Source organism: Camelina sativa, chromosome 15 (assembly GCF_000633955.1).
Source record: "Camelina sativa cultivar DH55 chromosome 15, Cs, whole genome shotgun sequence".
Taxonomy (NCBI): Eukaryota; Viridiplantae; Streptophyta; class Magnoliopsida; order Brassicales; family Brassicaceae; genus Camelina; species Camelina sativa.
The window spans coordinates 13,210,408-13,235,004 of NC_025699.1; the positions used below are offsets into that span (position 1 = coordinate 13,210,408).

The following is a 24,597-nucleotide window of genomic DNA, read 5'->3' on the forward strand; positions in this document are numbered from 1 at the left end:
AATATTCCATAAGATTCCTTTTTTTATTTTACTATTAATACCTTTTTACTTATAAAAGTTGCAAACTAATCCATTTATTTTAGTATTTGTGAAATTTTCATAAAATTATGATATTATTTAAATTTTTAACATTCATAAATATTATTTAAATATCACATTTATTAAAAGAAATATATTGCATCATATAAAAATAATGTTATTGGTGGATCCAGAAGTAATTTACCAGAATATTAAATAATTAGTCTTTGTTGTATTAAAAATAATGTTATGGCATGAATAAAAACTAAAATATTTAAGTTATTTATATTTAATAAGATTTTATATAAATTTTCTTTTGCAAATGATAGTCTCAAATTTTAAAAATGTTTTTCTATACAAAAACCTTTTCTATATGAAAACCTTTTAAAATTTTAAACCAAAATATTAAAATTAGTCAAATTTAACTTTATAATCAGTTATCCTATTGATATACTTCATTAAATTATGAGAATTATTATTAAACTATTTAAATATATATATATTTTATTTATTTTGATCATAAATATAAAAGTGTTAAAAGTTCAAGGACCATTTTATAAATAAAAAAGTTCAACTCTATTATAGAGGAAAAAATAGAGTTCCTCTATATATAGAGGAAAAAATAGAGATCTCTATTATAGAGGTAGAAATAGAGATGGGTTGGAGTAGATTTTACTCTAAAATAGAGTTAAAAAGCAAATATAGAGGCGGGTTGGAGATGTCCTAATTGTGTGCTGACATGTATATTTATTTTCAAAAAATTATGTTAAATATGTCAATTGTCAAAATTTAATTGTTCGGATATCAATTGTCAAACACATTTTAAGAATCCTATAGTCACGTACCAAAAATAATTATTTTAAAATTCAAATACTATTAAATCTTATCATTAATATTCACACTTGGGAGGCTCTCTCTGCTTGGTTAAACTCCTCCGATGCTAACTCTCCCATCACTCTCAAGAGACTGGTGGCACAGTTAGTCATTTACACCATCTGGAGGGAAAGGAATCAACGTTTACACAACAACATCAACACTTCCTTGCTTGCTCTGTTCAGGCTTATAGACAGAGGAATCAGGAATGCTATTCTCGCAAAGAGCCACATGAAGCTCTACAAAAACCTTCTCGGCGACTGGTTAAAGTTTCTGTAGGGAAATTGTCTTATCTGATAGCCCTTGAGTTTATTTTTTTGGCAAGGCCTATCTAATGTATTCATCTTATTGTAGCTACTACAATACTTTTTCTTCAATGAAAATTCACAAATTTTCAAAAAAAGAATATGTAAGTTGGACTTTAATCTATATATCTTTTTTTTTTTTTTTGAAATAAAAATCTATATATCTATATATACATTTTTTAAGTACATTTTGGGTTATACCTTTTTATTTGTACTTATTTAAAAACTTATTTACAAAGTTAATCCTTAAACAATTTCTAAAAATAGCATTACTTTAGATTTTGTTTTCAAAATATTTTATATTCCATTCCAACTAAAAAATTACAGCAAAATCAATAAGGAAACATAACTATGATATATTTAACCACACCTTCTATTGTGTTTTGAAAATATTATATCTCTGAATCTTTTGCAAACAAAGAAAACAACAATTTGATTTCCATTTTGTTTCCATTGTTGGTAGCACGAATTTTCTCGGCATCTCAGTGAGTGCGATTTCATCAGAGAACGGTGTGTCAGCATACGAGTGTAAGTTGCTCTTCCGGATTGGCTGAGCTACACCCGGTAGTCTTTCGATCATCGCTTCCATCTCTCCAAAACGCTTGTTGAACATTGCTTCCAAGTGGGCGAATTGCCCATGCTCGATTCCTGTCATGCGCGGTGTGTTGACAACTCCTTGTTGATCCAAATTTCCTTCTCGGATTAGGCTTTCATGTACCTGCCTTGTGTCAGGGTTTCCTCCGTCATTCTCTTCCTGATGAGGAGTTTCCAGCCCGTCCATCTTCCGTTGTGGGTGGTCGATTATTGGTTGTTGGCGTTGAGTTAAGGTCTTGCATCCGATTCACTTGCACGCCGCAAAATCTAGTGCTTGCTTCGGTAAAAACTCTCCCTGCTGTCACCAGGGAGGCATTCTCCTCCCGTAGCCTAGCGTTATTTGCCTCAATCTGTGTCAGCTTCTGCACTGCCTCGTTCAGCTTAGTAGTTAGGGCTTCAAGCTGAGTAGCGACATTCGCATCGATGTTAGCCGTATCACTTCCGTTTCCTATCATCTCACGTAGTTTACTCTAGCCCCTCCTTCTAGCGCCAATTGTTTGGACAAAATAATCGATTTGTTTAGAGACTACAGAAACAAGAAAAAGATGTTGAATAGTCGCTTTTATTGATTAATGTATCGAGCTCAAATACAAGAGTTTAAAGCACAACAGTTTAGGAACCCTAGTTGTGCTATGGAATTGAGTCGTGTGGCTATGGTTTAGGTATCTTGTTTTGGTTTCGATTTTCCTCCCCTATCATATCGAAATTGCTCTCTATTTATAGGGAAGTCCTTTTACCTAATCCTAATGCGATTTGGGTTTAAGTAACCACCTCTTCATGAGATAAGGTCGTTCCCAATATTCTCTCCATGAGATTGAGTCAAATATTCTCTTGATAATGTCGTAGCAAATCAGAGTCGGTCACAAAGTCAGTTACGTCCCTTATTGACTCGTTGTTTGTCGCAACGGCCCAAATTGGCTCGATGTTTGTTGTGTCGGCCCGTATTAGCTTGATGATTGCCATTACGGCCCGTATTGGCTTGATGCTTACTGTTACGGCCTGTATTGGCTTGACGCTTACCGTTACGGCAGGTATTGGCTCAATACTAACCGCTACGGTCGGTATTAACTCAATATTCTAGAGAATGCATAATTCTCTATTATTTATAGAATACATCACAATTATAATAGAATTTATCTATTATAATTTATATGATTAAAATTATGCCCAACAACAGGTAAATGATTAATTCATATAAATTATAATAGGTAAATTCTATTATAGTTGTGATATATTCTATTAATAATAGAGAATTATGCATTCTCTAGAATATTGAGTTAATACCGACCGTAACGGTTAACATTGAGTCAATACCTGCCGTAACGGTAAGCGTCAAGCCAATACGGGCTGTAACGGTAAGCATCAAGCCAATACGGGCTGTAATGGCAATCATCAAGCCAATACGGGCCGACACAACAAACATCGAGCCAATTCGGGCCGTTGCGACAAACAACGAATCAATAAGGGGTGTAACTGACTTTGTGACCGACTCTGATTTGCTACGACATTATCAAGAGAATATTTAACTCAATCTCAAGGAGAGAATATTGGGAACGACCTTATGTCATGAAGAGGCGGTTACTTAAACCCAAATCCCATTAGGATTAGGGTAAAAGGACTTCCCTATAAATAAGGAGCGATTTCGACATGATAGGGGAGGAGAGTCGAAGCCAAAACAAGAGACCTAAAACATAGCCACACGACTCAATTCCATAGCACAGCTAGGGTTCCTAAACTTGTAGTGCTTTAAACTCTTGTATTTGAGCTCGATACATTAATCAATAAAAGCGACTATTCAGCATCTATTTCTTGTTTCCGTAGTCTCTAAACGAATCGATTATTTTTGTTCAAACACCTGTGAGCTTTGATTCTTAACGTAAAATAACACTGATTCACATTTATATAAATATTATAATTAATATATATAAACTTATAAAATTTTAATATATTACGAATAAGTAAAATTAAAATGGTTGAAAATACTATATAATATGGTTATATAGTAGACAACTTATAAAAAGGACATGTAATTAATAAAATATTACTAAATTTGTGCTAACACGGGTTAAATCCTTTTTTTACTATTTGTTAACACTATTAATATTAGAATATTTGACATATAAAATTAAGTTGATTTAACTAAGATTGTGTAAAATAATTAAATTTTTAGGAAAAATATGACTTAATCATTTTATTATATAAAGTTGGGTTTTGAAAGTTATCCATTAACAAGATTTTGACATGTGTCAAATTATTAATCTTAAATTTTGACACGTGTAAAAGTTAATATTTAATAGAAAGAATGTGATTACAACAAAAATAAATATTTTGTTTCAAAAAATATTAATAATGTAAACAGATAATTATCAAAAATTATAGAATTTAAAGAAAAAGATAAAGTTTTTTTAAAATATTTATAACAAGATTTTGACATGTGTCAAGTTATCAATCTTAGATTTTGATACGTGTAAAAGTTAATATTTAATAGAAAGAATTTGATTACAACAAAAATAAAATATTTTGTTTCAAAAAATATTAATAATGTAAGAAAATAATTATCAAAAATTATAGAATTTATAAAAAAAAGACAAAGTTTTTTAAAATAATTATAAGGAGATTATATATATATATATATATATTTCATAAAATTCTAAATTATAATCTTATTTACTTATTTTTAATTTTAAGTGATTAATTCTATAAAAAATATAGAAAAGGAGATTAAGGAAAATATACAGTTAATTATTAATTCTAAATTTTGTAAATACTCACTTCTATATAAACATAGATAATCTCATATTTAAAAAATTTATTCAAAAACACTGCTTTTAACTTTATTTAATTGGAAATTTTTTTGTAATGGGAAGACAAATTTTTCTAAAACAAGTTAATTATCAAAAAATTACAAAAATTATGCAGTTTTAAAAATAATTATAAAGAGATTATATATATAATTCATAAAATTCAAAATTATAACATTAGTTACATATTTTAATTTTAAGTTATTAATTCTACAAAAGAAATAGAAAAGGACTAAGGAAAATATACAGTGAACTATTAATTCTAAAAAAATTAAATACTCACTTCTATATAATCATAGATCGTCTCATATTTTTCATCTAACAAAATAATTTATTTAAAAATATTGCTTTCAACTTTGTTCTATTAGTGAAGCTTTTTGAATGGGAAGACAAATTTTCATATTTTTCAAAATCAAAATATACTCCTACTTTCTATTTTTTTTCAGTTTGGAATAGGTAAGATTAATATGTTGTGGAAAAAAAAAAGATTAATATGTTGACCCAAAAAAATGGAAGATTAATATATGCATTTTTTTTTTCTAATATTGTATTTTAAAATTTATTTTAGTACTTTTAGATTGTTTTATTTAATTTATATTTTCATCTTTAAATTATTTAAGATTCATATATTACCGTGCTTATAATTTTCTCTTATTTCTTTAATTATGTCAAATTAGTTTTCTTCTAATTTCTCAACCTTGATTGGTTGGTCATAGACCTTTTTACTTGTGCAAACATAATTGTTACCTTCGTTCAATCCCAAAAAGAGATAAAGAGGAGAACGTCATCAACCTAATGGTTGGATAAAATAGGCTAATCAAACACAAGCTTACAACAAACATAGATAGATTGGAAAAACATAAATAGTTGTTAATAGAATCATAAGAGCTCGGAGACAAAAGCTACATCATGGTGTGTCAAAGAAACTTTCACGATTACATTGAGAAATTTAACATTAGTTACTATCAAAACATTTTGTGACTTTGGAAAATGGTATTTAGTTTCATTGGTTGTTAGAGCAAGCCACTTTAAGATAGCTAAAAGACGTGAACATGTTCTCCCCACACAGGAGGAAGGCAGAGCCGAGATTCTCTCTATGGTGAAGGAGGTTGGACGCAAGGTTATCTCCCCAAGGGAAGAAGGTGGGGGAGGTTGGACGCAAGGTTATCTCCCTAGGGGAAAAAGGCAAAGCCAATGTTCTCTCCATGGTGGAGAAGGTTGGACGCTAGGTTCTCTCCATGAGAGAGGAGGGCATAACCGAGGTTCTCTCCATGGTTGGTCATATACTATTGTGATGTAATTTATTTTTTATTTGAAATGTTTTTTAAGCCAACAATTTTAGTGATTAAAGAAACTATGCAAAAGTGAAAGTAAAGAAACATATAATAGTTGACATAATTTGTTCATATAGACATTTTCTAGGTGGTGGTAAATAATATATTTGTAACATACCATATACCTAGGTGTAAAAAATACACTTTTAATGGTAACATAAATAAAAGATTTGAATATAGATTATAAATCAGTGTATTATATAGCAAAAAGAAAATTAATAAATAACATACAATAAATTTTAATATATTTTTAGAAAATTTAATTTAATATACAAAAATTTTAACCCGCACGTCGGAAAATAATGCGAGTGAGGACAAAATACAGGAAAATATAATTTGTTGATTTGTAGGGTCGGTAAACAAGTTTTTAAAGCCTCCCATACGTAACAAACCGGCCATCGAATTTGGATGGGTCCAGGAGCCAGGAATAGATGTAGGGCCCACTTAGGAAGGTGAGCCCATGGACTGAGAGTGGACATGGGCTCACAAAACAAGGTGATGGTTGAGGCGTTACAGAGGCAGATGCTACATCATGGTGTGTCAAAGACACTTCCACGAATACATTGAAAAATTTAACGTTAGTTACTATCAAAAGATTTTGTGACGTTAGAAAAATATTTTTACTTTCATTGGTTGTCGGAGCAAGCCATTTTGAGATAGCAAAAAGACATGAACATTTTCTCTCTACACAGGAAGAGGGTAGAGCCGAGGTTCTCTATATGGTGGAGAAGGTGGGACACAAGGTTATCTCCCCAAGGGAGGAAAGTGAGGAAAGTGGAAGAGGTTGGACGCAAGGTTATCTCCCCAAGGGAGGAAGGTAGAGCCAAGGTTCTCTCCATGGTGGAGGAGGTTGGACGCAAGGTTCTCTCCATAAGGGATGAGGGCGGAGCCGATGTTTTTTCCATAGTGGTCATACATTATTGTGATGATAAATCATTGATTAGTATATTATTTAATATATTTTTTAATTTAAAATGTTTTTTGAGCCAACAATTTTAGTAACTAAAAAACTATGCAAAAGTGAAAATAAAATAATTGGCTTAATGTGTTCACATAGACATTTTCTAGGTGGTGACAAAGAATATATTTGTAACATAGAATATATTTAGGTGTATAAAATACACTTTTAATAGTAACATACATAAAAGATTTGTAAATATATATAAATCAGTGTATTATAACAAAACTAAAATTTATAAATAACAAATTTTAATATATTTTTGTTAAATTTAATTTAATTTATAAAACTTTAAACCCGCACATTTCTGCGGATCCTCATCTAGTAGTGTATAAATGACTTATTATGTATTTAGATCTCTTATTTTTTGTTATAATAGTTAAAAATCAAAATAGAATCTTAAATAATAACCAAAACAAACTAAATATAACAAACAAATGGTCATGAAATATATTGCGGGTTATAACATTAATATAAACATTTAGCCGCACATACGGCCCGAAAAATTTAGTTATTCCTTTATTTGCAAAACATCCAATAATTAATAAATAAATACGATATAATTTATATATAATTATAAAAGTTATATGCGCCGGTTAAAATCTAGTGCATTTAAAAGGTCTAGTGATCCCGGGTGATCTGTTCTGCATCAACTTTTAGTTATTTTGCAGGTACCTTAGTTACTACATCATAGTTATTACTTGACTCTTTTTTTTTGTGTGGTGCATTCCATAACTGGTTGATGGTTTTGATGCCACATATTTGGGTAAACATGAGCAACGGTATAGAAATTTGAAATTTCTAATGCAAGTTCTAAGATAATTCGCTTTAAAATATAGATTGAATAATTTTGGTTTAATTTGGTTTGATACGTTTTTTTTAATCACAGCATCATCCGCCAATAATCTTACAGTGAATCTTGAAAGGCAGCGGGTCTTTGCGTTCTTGGACACAAAAAGCAGTAATTATCACCAAAGGTAAGCTCATCTTATTGTAAAAATGATAATATATTAGGTGGTTCAGCACTAGTGTCTTTTATACAGTATGTATTCAAGTTCTCTTTCTTCAATTTGTATTTTGTCATATATAGGTACGAAAAATAAAATAAACTAAAATAAAACTTTAAAAATATCAATAAAATAATGCGAGTTATAAGATAACTAGTATTTGTCCCGTGCATCTCCACAAAATTATTATTTGTGATCAAATGATATATATATATATATATATATATATATATATATATATATATATATATATATATATATATATATATATATATATATATATATATATATATATATATATATATATATATATATATATATATATATATATATATATATATATATATATATATATATATATATATATATATATATATATATATATATATATATATATATATATATATATATATATATATATATATATATATATATATATATATATATATATATATATATATATATATATATATATATATATATATATAAATACTTGTTAATTTGTAAGAAAGTAATATATTATTTCAGTTATGAGATGGACCTCAAAATTACACAGTCCAAAATGTCAACCTAATAGAGTTTTGGGCACGTATTTGGTTTTGGGCAAAATTACGCAGCTCAAAAGTAATACTCCTTCGTTTCATATTCATAGTACATGATCAATATTTTGTATATGCGAAAAAATTAGCAAATATATAAACATGAAGCATTTAAAAGTAGGAAATTCAATCTGAACGTAGAAATATAAACATGACAGAGTTGTATTAACATTAGACCATAAAGAGATGATTAATGATAACCATAAACACACTTGTTGTTGATCTTACATTGACCCTTAACAGGAAACATCGTAAAAATGTTTGTTAGATGAATGTGACAAATAACAATCATCAAATTAATAAGTCTGTAGGTGCAATGAATTTTGTTATTATATTTACATGAATAAAAACAAATTGTAGAGGTGAAGGTAGTACCAGTATATATGAGCTATCATTATCTAATTTTGTTTTTGTATCCAATTCCCCTCCTTATCAACAATTAGGATCTTCTAACTGAATATTTAAAAATCATCATTAATATAAGTTCAAGAGAAAATCTATGAATATGAACAAAATTTAAATATTTACATGTATGAGAATTATAAATGTAGTTTAGATGAGTAACCAGAAAAAAAGTTGAATGGAGAAGAGAAGATTACAGAGGAGATGATTACAGAGGAGATATAGTTTAGATGATCAATAAAAAACTATGGAAAATAGAGAATCACCGATAAAGGAAACTGATTTCATAGAAGTGGAATCAGTTGTAAAATCACTTGAATGTGGAATGTGGATAGTGTTGATTTAATAAAGGGAGCGGGTCTTTGCATTGTTGGACAAAAAAACAGTAATTCTCACGAAAGGTAAGCTCATCGTTTTTGTAAATGATACTCCCTCTGTATCACATAGGATGGTTTTTAATCAATTAATGGTAGTAAATTGTAAATTTCAAGAACTACTAAATGGAAATTTAAAAGTTTGATGAATTACTATTAATTAACAATTATGAAATATGTTATTATAAATAAATTATATAATGTACTTATAGCTAAACATTAAATATTTTTTTAATTTATGTGAAAGTCTTAAAACATCAACTATTATGATATAGAGAGAGTATATATTTCATTAGTTTCTTTTATAAAGTACTAGATGAGGACCCGCCCGATGTGCGGGTTTAAAGTTTTATCAATTAAATTTAATTTAACAAAAATATATTAAAATTTGTTGTATGCTATTAATAAAAAAAATTTCGTTATTATACACTGCTTTATATTCATTTACAAATATTTTATATATGTTACTATTAAAAGTGCATTTTTTTAAGCCTAAATAAACTTTATGTTACGTATATATTCTTTATCACCACCTAGAAAATGTTTAAATGAACACATTAAGCCAACAGTTTTTAATTACTAAAATTGTTGGCTCAAAAAACATTTTGAATAAAAAATATATTACATAATATACTAATCAATGATGTATCATCACAATAATGTATGACCACCATGGAGAAAACCTCAAATCCGCCCACATCCTTTATAGAGAGAACCTTCTGTCCAACCTTCTCCATCATATAGAGAACCTCGGCTCTGCTCTCCTCATGTGTGGAGAGAACATATTCACGTCTTAACTATGCCTTCCTCCCTTGGGGAAATAATCTTGCGTCCAACCTCCTCCACCTTCCTCCCTTTGGGAGATAATTTTGTGTTCAATCTTCTCCACCATAGAGAGAACCTCGGCTCTGTCCTCCTCCTGTCTAGAGAGAAAATGTTCACGTCTTTTTGCTATCTCAAAATGGCTTGCTCCGACAACCAATGAAAGTAAAAACATTTTTCTAACGTCACAAAATATTTTGATAGTAACTAATGTTAAATTTCCCGGTGTATTCGTGGAAGTGACTTTGATACACCATGATGTAGCATTTGTCTCTGTAACGCCTCAACCGCTACCTTTCTTAGTGAGTCATGTCCACTCTCAGTCCATGAGCCCACCTTCCTAAGTGGGCTCTACATCTATTCCTGTCCCGTGCACACACCCATATTCGATGGCCATGTCTGGGAGGCTTTGAAAACTTGTTTATCGACCCTACAAATAAACTAATTATATTTTCTTGTGTTTTGTCCTCACTCGCGCAGTTCCGACAATCACTTCCAGGAAGGTCACCCATAATGAAGTTCTCTCAGTATCCTTGATCAAAGGAATAAGTGCATTTTAGTGACATATGTGGCTAAATCAATTCTTTTAAACCTTTCCGCAAACTAGGGTATCACTGTCTTTGAGCTCTTATGGATCTATCAACAACGATTTATGTTTTTTCAATCTACCTATCCCTTTGGGATTGAATGAATAATGGTAACAATTATGTTTGCAAAAAAAAAAGAGTTATGACCAACCAATCAAGCTTGAGAAATTAGAAGAAAAAATATTTGGCATAATTAAAGAAACAATAAAAAATTATAAGCACGATAATATATGAATTCCAAATAATTCAAAGATGAAAATATAAATCAAATAAAACAATCTAATAATACTACAATAATTTTTAAAATACAGTATAAGGAAAAGAAAACACATATATTAATCTTTTTTTGGGTCAGCATATTAATCTTACATTGAAAAAGGAGAAATTAGGAGAAAATTTTGGTTTTAAAAAATAAGAAAAATATACCTTCCCATTAAAAAAATTCTTAATTAAACAAAGTTGATAGCAATATTTTTGGATAAATTATTTAAATATGAGACGATCTATGTTTATATAGAAGTGAGTATTTACAAAATTTAGAATTAATAAATAACTGTACATTTTCCGTAATCGCTTTTTCTATATTTTTTGTAGAATTAATCACTTAAAATAAAAAATAAGTAAATAATAGTATGATTTCGAATTTTATGAAATATATATATATATATATATATATATAAATAATCTCTTTATAATTATTTTAAAAAACTAGGTATTTTTTTTTAATTCTGTAATTTTTTAAAATTATCTTTTTACAATGTTAATATTTTTTAAAACAAAATATTTTATTTTTGTTGTAATCAAATAAACTAAAATAAAATCTAAAAAATATCAATAAAATAATTTAACACATGATTTTCTAAAGCAGAATTCAGATACTGGGAGAGTATTTGGTGGAAGAAACAACTATAAATTCAATCTCTACATTCAAAGAGCCCTCGTTGTCCAAGTACGCCTCCCGAAGTTTATCTAAAGACGCAAATGTAGACCAACCAAAGCCTGAGTTTAGCTTTGTGTACCAGTAGTTCACTGCAAAACATAGTTAGAAAATATATATAAGCAGGCTTATTAATAAAAAATAGTCAACAAGGGACGAAAAAGAATAATGAATCATGAATCAATGAAGAGTAGAAAAAAAAAATTAAAGAAACTTAGAAGATGATGATGTAAATAGTGTTCAACATACAAGTCCCAGAGACGTGAGTGGTTCCACGAGAATCTACAATTGTGAGATGTGCTCGCGTGTAGATTTTCTCCTCTGCGTTGAGTGTCTTATCATCCCTTAGAGTCAAATAAATGGACACGGACTTGCCTTTGGCTCTAGCATCGCCGTTCGGGTGCAGTTTTAGAAACCTATATAACAATTTGTTGCCCTTGTTAACATTCACAAATGCATATGTATGTGTACAAATTAATAATATGGAAAAATCAACCAAAATTTTCTTAGACTCCCTCACCATTGTCTTCCTCCTACCATAAAGTTATCCGAGTTGTAAGAATCCTCTTTCAACTCTTTAAATTTCTTGAGAGTCCACGAGAACTTGGGATTACGGATTTTCGGATTAAAGGACACGACTTCCCATTTAGCAAGGGATGGAGCAACCAAGACATCAACACCAAATTCACATTGTTCTCCCTCGAAGATATATCCGGCTTTAGGGTCGTTGAAAGTTTCAAGAGAAAGCACTTGAGACATTCCCCACACCGTTCTTAATGCATTGAACCGCTTCAATTCTGTATCTATAATAGTGAGATCATATATATTGTTGATGAGTAAAGTAAAAGAGAAGCAAATGACCAATGTATATGTGAAACATGGAGTATTAATTAGATACCTTTAATAGTAAAGTATTTGTCTGCTTTCTTGTTGTAGACAAAGAATATGAGATATGCAAACACATCAGTTAGTGGTGTTGACAAGAGGTTTGCGCTATCAATCTCCACATACATTGAAATAAATCCACTCCCTTCGTCTTTTGCGTTTCCTTTTGGATATATAACCAATCTCCTAAAAACAATTCGAACAGAATTATATATAGGCCAAATAATTCTCTGTGCTTCATGAAATATGTGAATTCATATCATCACATATACATAATTTATAGAGTTCTATGTTTTACAAGTATATCAATAAAAACACAAACCACAATTCCAGTCAAATTCTTATCTCCAAACTACTCACTAAAAGTGAACTCTTTTGTATATCCAGCTCTTCTTCATGTTTCTTGGAAACTATACAATTAGTTAAGTATACAATAAGTGAAAAAAGAATAACTTTTTTGGTGACCATACATACCAGTTGTACCCGCCGACCGCGAAAAGACTTGATTCGTATTTGTCATCGTCGAGTTCTGTGAGATTCTCAAACTTGATGGAATATGAAGAAGGAGGATGTTCTCTTAACGATGAAGTTTTTGCGTCCAGTACTGCGGTGCCCATCCTTTTGATAAACCACAAGGGAATCGTAAAGAAAAAGACTTAACTTAATTAGGGTTCCTTGATAATGATATCAATCTTCGATTTATATATATTGTTATTTCAACTGCAAGGAACCCAAAAAAAAAAAAAAAAGAGTAAAGGGACTAAAAACAAAAATCGTTGATGACGTGTGGATAGGATTGGTTACACAAAGGGGCTTTTACGGCCCATATTGGCTGGCGGCCATGAGCCCAATTACACAGCAAGTAGAGTTTAACACTTTAAACCTGATTTTGATGTATAAAAAATCAAGGATCCCACTCAAACCTATACCACGAAGATCCAAAGCCTCTCTCAACTCAAGAAACTCTCCCCCAAATCCGAATACAAATCTGTGAGTTTGGTTTTTGATGTGATGTTTCCACTTACCAATTGGGAAGTTGTCTCTTTCTCTCATGAACCCTCTGATCCAAAGTTCTCTTAGACGGTCAACAAATTCTCTAAGTTGGAAGAGCAATACTACTACGTATGAGACCACTTCTTTCTTTGTGGATTTAGCCATTTTCGGTTCAGTTTGGTTATTGGGTTTCCTTCCATATTCTTCTAGAACCGGTTATCAAACCCACGTCAGCTGAACAAAATTTTAGAAAACATTTCATTATTTATTTTTACAGAAAATTACTCTGTAAAATAAAATTGACAAATATATAAAAATTGACGAGACACACACAACAACACAAGCACACACCTTTTGCTTCTCCTTCTTCACAAAAAAAAAAAAAAAAAATCGAGTCTTCGAGCTCAAAACTCAAACAACAATGGCGGTTCCGATTCACTTCCTCATCAACTCTCCACATGAATCATCTGACGACGAGTTCAACCTCTCCGAGATTTCCTATTCATCTGATGACGACGAATCCATGGAAGAAGTCGAATCCTCCGAGTTAGTCAACACAAACGCAGGATCTCTCTCTTCTCCTCTCTCCAACCTCGAACATGACGAAGGTACGTACACTCATCACTCTGTTTTCCTCTGTTTCTTCTACTCTGAAAAAAAAAAAAACATCGATCGAGTTCTGTGAGGTTGTTGTAACGTAAACTGATACTATTTTTTGGTAGATTTAATTTTGAGAACCTTGTGTAATCATGTTCGTATCAATGTTTTTTGAGTATGCGTTTTTTTACAGAAAGTGAGGATGAGTTCTGGGTTAAGTATCCGTATCTGAAGGAGTTGGTGGAGATTATAGTAGCTCAAGGTTTGATTTCTGAAGACGATGCTTTTGAGAGAGTGAAGCTTATTGGTGATGACAAGGCTAAAGAGTTGAATGATGGATGGAAAGCTTTGTGTATTAAGGAGCAGGATTTGGGTAACGAGATGCTTGATCTACTTGCTTCCACCATGAAATGAAGCAACTTTGGTTTTAATCTGTTTTGATGATCTTGTGACAACTTTGATCTTTTGATGTGCTCGTTTATGTTTTGGTTTATGAACTTTAATTATGAAACATTCAGCTAATGTTTTCATTTACTCCAAAACAATGGCGTAATACTAAACTTCTATATCAAAACTCTTGAGTTCCATCGCCATTAAAAACGCTATGTAGCTTTCTATGATCATTCTAAGAAAATGAAAACAAAACAGAGTTTTTTTTGGTGTGTGTGGTTCAGAGGTTTCTGGTCATAGCCTTAAGGGTAAGAAGCTGTTCGTAAGAGAAGACGCAAAGACCGTGAGTGGAGAGCAGGTTTCGTGAACCTGGCGAGTTCGCAAGAACCTGTAGGATCTGTTGACGTGTCAGAGATTTAAGCAGATCAGATTCTCCAACTTCTCCGGCGGTGTTGTAGACTGAGTCAAGAGGCATCCAAAGGAGTGAAGCGATTTGAGATTGGAGAAACTTAATGTACTTGTGAGCTTCTTCTAGAATCACCGCTAAACTCATTTTTCTCTCCCACGGCATGAGTTTCTCCAGTGTTCTGATCTTGTTCGAGATCGTCTTACGTTTGCGACCGCCGTCGTTGGTGTTGTGAGACGAAGACGCCGTCGGAGATCCGGAGGTTGTTGAAGAAGTAGAAGAGTGAAGCTTCTTGTGACGTTTCGCGGCTGGAGGAGGAGGGCAGAGAGATGGAAAGAGCTCCATCGTCGTCAGTGTCGGCTCTTCCACGGTTTGTTCGATGGATTTGAGATCTGGCAAGTGAAGAAACGGTGCGTCGTTGTTGGGAAAGAGCTGATTGAAACGAATCGGCTCGTAAAAGAGGTTCTGCTCCAAACGAGGTGAAACAGAGAGGTGGTGACGGTTGAGGAGAGAGAGAGTTGAGTCGAGGAAGATCGAGTCTGAAAGCGAGAGAGACGAGTCGAGGTAGTGTTGGTGGTGGTGGTCGGAGAAAGTGAAATCGGAAGGTGGGAACGGTGGTAAGGAATCGAAGCTTCGTGAGTAGTCCACGACGGTTGGTTTGTACTCTTCTGGAAGAGGTGGTAAGTCAGTGAGCGAGTCGAACTCGTAAGCTGAAGACTCCATCTTTTTTCCTCCGGCGAAAGCAAAAAATGTGAGAGAGAGGAAGAGAAGATGAGAACGAAGCGTGTGTGAAATAAGAACAGAGAGATATCCACGTGGCGTTTGATGATTGGGTGAAGGAGAAAATAAAAAGAGAATTATCCCCGTGGCGTTAATTGATTGGGTTAAATGGAATAGGCGGCGACACGAGGAACGAAGGCGATTCTGTTATAATGTTTTTATTGTCGACTGTTTGTCGCTGTGGTACAAATTGGTCAGGCGGTTTCAGGGTATTGTACTGAATAAAATATGAACCGTTGGATCAGATGAGACTCTGATCCTAGGGACAGGGATTTTTGTCAGGTAGTGAAACAAATTCTGATCTACGGATTTGTGCCATTCGTAATGATGTTTCTGTAAAGCTTTTTCTTCTTTTTTTTGGGAGGCATAGGCACGTGTACTGTTTCTTTAACCGTGAATGCCAAAGTTTCTGTTAAATCAAATTTGAAATGTTTCTTTTTTTTTTGCATTACTTTGTTCGTGACTCGTGAGACAGTGACAGAGAAAATTTGTTTTTAAAAACAAAATAATTTGAGTGTGTTATAGAAAATGGGAAGAATTATAGAATGAACCTTNCTTTTTTTTTTTTTTTTTTTTTTTTTTTTTTATAGAATGAACCTTTCTTAAAAGCGTTACTCTTAAACGTTATGAGATACCTACCACATTTTAAGACTAGGCATGTAACACAAGAATTTGGAGAAAGCGATTGCACATGTGTGTGTGTGTGTGTGTGTGTTCAAGATTGACGTGAATGTTATATCACCATTCACCGCATACACTGTATGACACACTACGATGGCAAAAATTGATATATTAAACCCGAATGTGTAGATTGTTTCTATTTGGGCTAAGAGGCCCACTAAATATATCTGTGGACGATGATGAAAAATAGATCAGAACCTTTGTATTGACAATGTTATTTTCAGTGTACTCAATGCATTTTCTCTAGCTTAGGCGTCTGTAAAATGAATGAAATGTTACATTTTTGTTATTTTGGACCCGGTGTTTACTTTTTTTTTTATAAATTGTATGTGAGCTTGAGATGCGTCATACTTCTTAGAGTCATGTGTCTTTTCACAGGTTGAGGTTACGGGTTGTTTTTTTTTTTTGTTGTTGTTTGGACAGAGTTTGAATCGGAAACGAAGAAATAAATGTCTTGAATAGAACAACTTGACCCCGGCAACATCTCTTCTACCTTGGCGGTAAAAAATATACTTTAACCCGAGTAATAATGTTTTTTTGGGCCAAAAGGCCCATTAAATCTAGACATTTTTCAAATTTGTATTTTGAGCGTTACTAAAACCATTTTCTCCGGGTCTTCTTTTTTTGTCCGTGTCGTCCATTTTCGCCGGTTTAAAAGGAGAAAGATATACATTTCCCAAAACATTTTTTTTGTCGCATATCCCAAAACCTTTGACAACTTTTTATAAAGAATATTCGATTCATGTAACATTCTTAAACCAAGTAAAGTGTGATCATGACATATTAGGAGATGTTAAGTACACGACTATATCTACTGCAAATATGCTCGTCGGAAACTAATAACTCAATGGTTTTCTCTATGATGCTATCCAAAATAAGCTTGACTTCTTCAATACCGAGTTATACCATGTCACAATTTCACATGATTCATGAGCAATACATGGAGGGGGAAGATTCTCAATGTCGCATGTGTTTTACTATCAATGTTTTAATACAATAACATATAAGTTAGTTAGAAGGTGTGTTTTAAATCTTACAAGTGATCGTTCGAGAAATGATCATACGTACATTTTTCTAATCTTAAAAAAAGAAAAGAAAACAAAAGTAGGAATCCCTCCAAAGCATATTCAAGCAAAAGGTAGGAGATGACCACATGACCCAAAACTCAGGGATTTGTTTATACCATAAAAAAATATAATACATATGTACCGGTCGACCAATGTAGCCCGCAACACACACATATGGTAGTGAATTACATACAACGCAATCACAATGGTTCATTAGTTTAGTTAGGCAGAAAACTTTGTGACTTGTGAGTCATTTGCAGTGCATTGGTGGTTCTCGTAGTTCCGTATATATTTATATTGGTATATTTGTGTATAGTGCTATATCAACTTACCAAGTGAATTAAAAAAACAAAAAAAAAAAAAAACTTACCAAGTGAATTAATAGTTTTGTTAAATGAATTTATAAAGTATATATATGTTTGGTTGATCGATGAACCTTTTTATCTAACGTAAAAAAATGGTATGATTGCTGTTACTTTATTAGGTTCCACACCACGTGAGCAATATTGGCGTCTCACGTAATTAAGCACCTTAAAACATTTAAACTTCCACTCTGTCTACCTATACCTAGTAACCTTATTATTGTATTCTGGATATAAGTTTGGTTTCGTTTAGCTTCTTGGTTAATGTAAATTAGTTGATAACATATACATACAATTCGAACCAAACCAATAATGAAAAGAAAAAAGTAATTTACATATTGTGTAGTTGTAAATAGCATTTGATATGAGGGATAAAAGTGTCTCTGCAGAGTGTAAGTCACGTGAGCCCCGTTCCATGGCTTTTTTGCCCACCACGTTAGGAAAGCTTCAGTGCATGAGCAGTTGAAACTAAATCACACTTTTATTTTACATTAATTTATCATTTTGTTTTCATTAAAAAACACCTCACATTTCGAGTCTCTTTTTATGTCGTCTAACGAATGCTATTTTTAGCCTTCTTCTACTGTGGCGGTGCCTCGTTTATTAACGACTTTTCTCTTGTTATTTTCTCACTATTATTTTTCAACTATTTGTTATGCCATCAAACGTAATAAATTAATAATACACATGATTTTATTTACGAAAATTGATATTACATCATATATAATATATATACATTATAGTAGTATTATACTATATATAAAGAATTATTGATGTTATACATAGTTGCATGTCATCATCAACAAAGATAATAAATATTGTATTCATGAATTTTTTTTTGTCTTTGATGAACGTCTCGATGTAATCAATTTGGTTTTCCTTTTTAACTATTAAAATCAAGAAATAGTAGTATGATAGATAAATCAATTTTTAGCTTGGTCCACATAGTACCAATTTTGTTATGGTCGGGGTCCAATAATTAATATTTTTTCTATATTGGTATTTAACGGAAATAAAAGATTATGCTGAATGAGAGATTTGAACTACTAATCTTTACAAAGTTTTGCATCACCAGATCATATTCCTCTAGACGCTCAAAATATCATACACCAACAAATAAATAACCTTTCTTGGAAACTATTTTTATCTTTTTGATTTAGAAAACTAAAACAAAGTATTAGCGATTTAATAAAAAATAGCTTTGATTTGGAAGCATCTCATATAAATAATTAATTCTGATTTCTATCGAATCCAACTTACTTAAAAACCACTGAACGATTCTTGCTAAAGTCTTGGTCCACGATGGTCAATGAAGTAAAATAATCAAAATTTATTAAGTTGATTAGAGAGGTAGATTAAAAAATACAGCATGATGAGAGAAAGGGAACAACATATACAGTACCCTCAAAAGCTTCACCATTTTTTTGATTAAACAAATAAACTTTACATGAAAAAAATACATGATTAATTACTGATTGATCAGCTGATGATCAAAAAGGTAATAAAATGCGTTGTCATTACTCAAATAATCAAATCTTTATACTAACAAATTTATTAGCAAGAATGTGTCAGAGAGTCAGAATAGGTCTCCCCCTCTCTCTCTCTCTCTCTCTCTCTTTGGTCTTTGTACATTATAACACACAGTGAACAGAGTGGTGTTTGTTTGAACACGCCTTTGTTGCTCTTGGTCTCTTTATTAACTCTCTCTAAAAGAACCCACCACTAATTTTGTGGGTGCTTCACCGATTGACTTGACAGACACATCTAAAGAGAAGAGAAGACTTTACTTATATCTCAAAAATCTGACAATCAGAAAACCAACAAAAGTTTTCTTGCTTCTTTGCTCTTTGTCTTCTTTCTCTTCTCAGCATAAAATCCACATCTCTCTCTCTCTACTGTTTCCTCACTTCTTTACCTTTTGGGGGGAAAAAAATCAAGAAAGCTATAGAGAGGTGGCTACTATGGAAGCTTGTTGCTCTGATCTTGAAGTTGACATCAATGGAGAAGAAACTCTCTTTCTCAATAAGGTAAGTAGTTGTTTCCTCTACAGAAAGCTAAATTAAAGATCAAAAATCCAAACTTTAACTGTTTCTCAATGTTAATTCCCACTTTTTCTTATCTGGGTATAGTTAAATTCTTGTTCTTGCGTTTAACAAGTTCATGTAAGTTCTAACTTGAATCAAAACTGTGACTTGAAAAGAAAAAGAAAAAACATTTTTTTGTTTGGTGTTTGTTTTGTTTTTGAGCTTGTGATAACATTATGACGGCTCACGTATTGTGTGTGACTCTGCTACATTCAGCATTTAATGTCCCTCTCAACGAATTACCTTAAAATGAGGGCACCACAAATCTCTCTTTTTTGTTTCAGTAAACTGATTTGTCTGAGTTAACATTAATCTCAATAGATTGATCAAATCTTATTTAGTTAAGCGAGTAATGGAGTATAAGATGTCTCCATCACCATTTATTGCATTTTTTTGTTTCTTTACCTTTCCTCTTTGACTTTCTCCCATGTTCCTCTCTCTGTTAAATCAAACAAAATGTTTGTTGCACACTTGCACTTCTACAGAGGGAAGAAGATAAGAGGCTCAATTTGGATTTTTCTTGGTTACTACTATTCACTTCCCTTTTTGTTCTGTGTGACTGATTTATGAGTTGATCTTTAATGATTGGGAGACACAACACAGAGAAGCCTCTCTGTGTAGTTGATATTTATTTCCTTTACTCTCTTGTTTGTTGTAATAACTGTTGCCTTACCCTATTCTATATCACAAACAGTAACATGGCTTAAAGTTTCAACTTACTCAAATCTGTTTTTTATTATATATGACTTATGAGTTTGTTTGTAATTTTTATCTGCAGCAAATCATATGTGCTTATTCTGCAACATTCAAGAGGCTTCTTGGGAAATCAACTTGTTCCAATGGGAATCTCAAGGTAATCTTTAATGATTTCCCCGGTGGAGCGGAGAGTTTCGAGCTTGTATCGAGGTTTTGCTACAGTAACGGTAGATTAGCTGTGATGCCCTCGAATGTAGTCCTTATGCATTGTGCTGCTAAGTTCATGGAAGTCTCTAAAGTCTTGGAACAAACAGAGAAGTGTATGGAAGAGATTCGGTATTGGTCTTGGCCAGAGCTTCTTCTCAGTCTAAAACAGTGTCAAGAAGTTGAAACATCGTCTGAAGCTGAGTCTTTAGCCGCGAAGTTGATGGATGCGTTAGTGGAGAAACTGTGTTTAGCCGTTGAAATGAGTCCTTCTAGTGCTGCTTCTGCTTGTTCACCAGATAGCAGCTTGTTTCGGTTTTCTTGTGACAGTAAAAGCACTGAGAGTTTCAAGAATAGCTCTGTTCGGTTAACGTGGTGGTTTGATGAGGTTCTTGTTTTAAGTCCTGGTTTGGTTGACATGTTCTTGAAGCTTATGGTATCGAGAAAATTTGATAATCTCATCATAAGTAGGTTCTTGTTCTATTACCAGAAGGTCAAGTTTTGCTCAGCGACTTCTCATGAGAAAAGAAAGATTCTTGAAACCATCATCGATACTCTTTGTGTCTTAGATCAAAGCTGTGTCCCTTGCAAGGGCCTTTTTGGATTTTTGAGGCTTGCTCTTGGATTGAACATAAACAAGAGTACTATGAACAAGCTGGAGCTTATGATAGGTAACCAACTGGATCAAGCAACACTAGACAATCTTCTTGTTCCATCTCCATCGAAGTCTAGTCACTTGTACTATGTGAATCTTGTTATTAGATTCACAAAAGCTTTCCTCGACGGAGCAAGAGGAGGATTGCAGTTGAAGAAAGTCTCAAGCTTGATTGATCAATACATAGCTGAAGTAGCACCTGATCATTGCTTGAAACCTTCAAAGTTTCTGTCTCTCCTCACACTTGTTCCAGATACAGCCAGAGAATCACACGAAGAAATATATCGTGCTATCGATATGTATCTCGAGGTACGTTTCAGGTTTCAACACTCAAAATGTAAAAGAAAGTTTCAGTCTTTATCACACGAATTAACAGTTTTGATGGCTTGTTCAGGCTCACACTGGATTAACCAATGGCGAAAAACTCAGCCTGATACGAACATTAGCTTACGAGAAGCTTTCAGGAGAATCAAGAAGTAAAATATCGCGTAACCCGAAGTTTCAGGTAATTGAGACACTAGATGAACAACGAGAACAGAAGCAGCTCATACTCCAAATGGAGAAGGTTGAGATTTCAGGAGATAACGAGAAGCTGAAAGAACATATTGAAGGGATTCAGTGGAGGGTTATGGAGTTAGAGAGAGCGTGTTTGAAAATGCAGAATCAAATGGAAGTTATCAAGAAGAGATCCAAGAACTCGAGCAAAGGAAGCAACAGATCGCTTCCTAAGCTCTGTTCTTGATTACTGAAGCCGTAGCTTATGATGATATTTGTACATAGAGTAATAGAGAGCATAAGGAGTCAATTATAGTTACAATCTCTTTCTCATGTTTCAAAGTACTGTATGTATGTATCTTTCCTAGTGTTGTTTACTGCCACAAAGTTGTGCGTAAGAAAAAGTAAAGAAAAGATTCGTTTTCTATGCAGATGTTTAAGTTCTTATACAAACTTAGTATATAAAGTTTACTTGTATTAAATACCAAGAATGCAAGAAAATAATTAGGGAAAATCCAAGAAAACTTAAGATTTGATATTAATCTTCCTTAAACGTTACTCTTTTGTGATTCCAAGATTCTCAATGTGAAGTTGCGTGTACTTGGAAAAAAAAACAATTTTTTTGGACGAAATCAAAACTTCAATTTAACAGTTGAACCCGAGGAGGCATTGCCGTTACGTGTAAAACATTGCACGACAATAATGAAAGCTTAGTATTCAAGTAATGAATTGAAGAAATTAAGACTAACCTATAATATATTTGTTCCTTTGATCGTCGACAGTCACTAGTAAAAAGATAAAACTTCTCTGAACGCATTGAAGATAAATTCATAACATTGTCAAATTTTCATCGCCATAGTTAACATCATAGTTCAAACTCAAAAGGAAAGCTGTAAAACAGAGTACTACAAACATAAGAGCCGAGACACCATACCAAGGGAATAAGTCTAGAGATACTTTTGGGCTTAGGATGTTTCAGCAGCGGGTTGAGTCACACCATGTTTGACCAACAGCTTGGTGAGCGACTCAGGAGAGTGAACATGGTACTTGACGTTTCCGGATGGAGTCAGATACACCTCAGCAAGCTCTAGCTTCTCAGATGTTAAGCTCGTACTGTCCATTGTCTTGGTCAGAACCTTCAAGGCGAGCTCGACAGCCTCTTCCCTAGTTGCATCATCCTTGTAGTCCTGTTTCAGAATAGACTGAGCAGCCTGATTGTTTGCTCCAACGGCTGCAGCTTTCCAACCACCATAGTTGCCACTCGGGTCACTCATATATAGTTGGAACCCAAAGTTCTTGTCCCATCCTGCAAAAAGAAAAGAGACTCCAAACGGACGAAGACCACCGAATTGTGTGTAGCCCTGCTTCGTGTCACAGAGAGACTGAACCAGCTGCTCAACAGGCATGGGCTCTTGGTACATGAAGGTGTAGCGTTGAGCTTGGACGCGAGCCGTGTTGATGAGAATGTTGGCATCAGACATTATACCAGCCACGGCACAGGCAACATGGTCATCAATCTTGTACATTTTTTCAGCAGAGGTTGAGGTTTGAAGAAGTTTTGAGGTGACTTTCTTCTCACCAATCAACACAACTCCGTCTTTGGATAAGATTCCAATTGCAGAACCAGCGTTTCCAATGGCCTCCATAGCATACTCAACTTGGTAGAGACGACCTTCAGGGGAGAAGATTGTAGTACGGCTATCATATCTCCGAGACATCTTTTAACAACTACACCAGATTAAAAAAACAACAAAAGCATTTGTCAAATCCTATTCTCACAAGATTGAGCCTACTAAGTTAACTGAACAGAAACAATAAACTCATCAATAGTTTCCAGGAGAGATATGAACTTCCTCAAAACATTTGACAAGAAAGAGAAGCAAAGTATCGGAACATGCAAGGAAGCAATTGAATCTCCCAAGTTTCATACACAGATAATGAGGAAAATAAAGAACTTTTCAAACTACAAACCTCCATGGACATAACAGAAACATTCTAAACCCATCATACAATTAGAGAATCTGCAAACAGAAAACTACATATACATCGGCTTTCGCATAAACAAAACTGTGGCAAACAAGAACACCAAAATTAGGGTTTTTGACATCACAACGATTAGCACAACAGATCAATTCAGAATAAAACTAAACTAAGTTAGGTCACGTTTCCACAATAGAATCGTTAAAAGGAACTAGCTTTATCAATCTCTGTTACTTTGAGATCAAACAGAAACCTTAGAAATGAAATCACAGGAACGATGAATCCAAATCAAAAACACTTACCTAATCGACAATCAATGATTCCCGTAAAAAAAACCCAAAAACTAAACAGAACCAAATCCCCAAGAATCGCATCAAGCTAGGGTTTATCTAATTCCATCGAAATTTTGAAGATTTCGTAGCAAAAATACTTATCTCAATACAGATCCAGCAAACTCAAATTCAAACAGGAAACGAAGATACGCAGATTCCGAGAAACTAAGGAGAAAGTAGAAGAAGAATCAAAGACATTGGAATTTTCAGAAATTTCTTACCTGAGAAGAGTTAGCTTCTCTCTCGTTTTGGGTTCTTTTGATTTTTGCTGAGAGCTTGCTCTCTCTAGTTTCTCTACAAAATAGACGAAGACCTCTGAGATGCGAACTTGTTCGACAAGACAGAAGAAAAAAACTTTTTTTTTTTTTTTTTTTTTTTT

At 32.9% G+C, this 24,597-nt stretch overlaps 5 protein-coding genes and 1 pseudogene across 6 annotated transcripts; 2 read left to right on the forward strand and 4 right to left on the reverse strand.

The window, feature by feature from the left end:
- LOC104748425 overlaps positions 1–2,245 on the reverse strand; it is a 5,646-nt pseudogene extending 3,401 nt beyond the window's left edge.
- Positions 11,546–13,113, reverse strand: LOC104746651. The gene is made up of 6 exons (XM_019236715.1): positions 12,971–13,113; positions 12,510–12,682; positions 12,362–12,414; positions 12,132–12,310; positions 11,861–12,027; positions 11,546–11,703 (listed from the first exon to the last, which is right to left on the reverse strand). The coding sequence occupies exons 1-6, from the start codon at positions 13,111–13,113 to the stop codon at positions 11,546–11,548; spliced, it is 873 nt and encodes a 290-aa protein (XP_019092260.1).
- On the forward strand, positions 13,847–14,615 carry LOC104746653 (GLABROUS1 enhancer-binding protein-like 1). Its single transcript, XM_010468172.2, has 2 exons — positions 13,847–14,097; positions 14,280–14,615. The coding sequence occupies exons 1-2, from the start codon at positions 13,911–13,913 to the stop codon at positions 14,498–14,500; spliced, it is 408 nt and encodes a 135-aa protein (XP_010466474.1). The 5' UTR covers positions 13,847–13,910; the 3' UTR covers positions 14,501–14,615.
- LOC104746652 (transcription factor bHLH117-like) lies at positions 14,736–15,777 on the reverse strand. Its single transcript, XM_010468171.1, has one exon. The coding sequence runs from the start codon at positions 15,603–15,605 to the stop codon at positions 14,757–14,759; it is 849 nt and encodes a 282-aa protein (XP_010466473.1). The 5' UTR covers positions 15,606–15,777; the 3' UTR covers positions 14,736–14,756.
- Positions 19,343–22,337, forward strand: LOC104746654 (BTB/POZ domain-containing protein At3g22104). 2 transcript variants are annotated; one of them, XM_010468173.2, is made up of 3 exons: positions 19,343–19,799; positions 20,635–21,720; positions 21,806–22,337. In XM_010468173.2, the coding sequence occupies exons 1-3, from the start codon at positions 19,734–19,736 to the stop codon at positions 22,151–22,153; spliced, it is 1,500 nt and encodes a 499-aa protein (XP_010466475.1). In that variant the 5' UTR covers positions 19,343–19,733; the 3' UTR covers positions 22,154–22,337. The 2 variants fall into 2 exon arrangements, with proteins under 2 accessions (XP_010466475.1, XP_010466476.1); XM_010468174.2 differs by lacking the exon at positions 19,343–19,799 and adding an exon at positions 20,152–20,379.
- On the reverse strand, positions 22,700–24,548 carry LOC104746656 (proteasome subunit alpha type-4-A). The gene is made up of 2 exons (XM_010468175.2): positions 24,440–24,548; positions 22,700–23,634 (listed from the first exon to the last, which is right to left on the reverse strand). Exon 2 carries the CDS (start codon positions 23,622–23,624, stop codon positions 22,872–22,874), a length of 753 nt encoding a protein of 250 aa, XP_010466477.1. The 5' UTR covers positions 23,625–23,634; positions 24,440–24,548; the 3' UTR covers positions 22,700–22,871.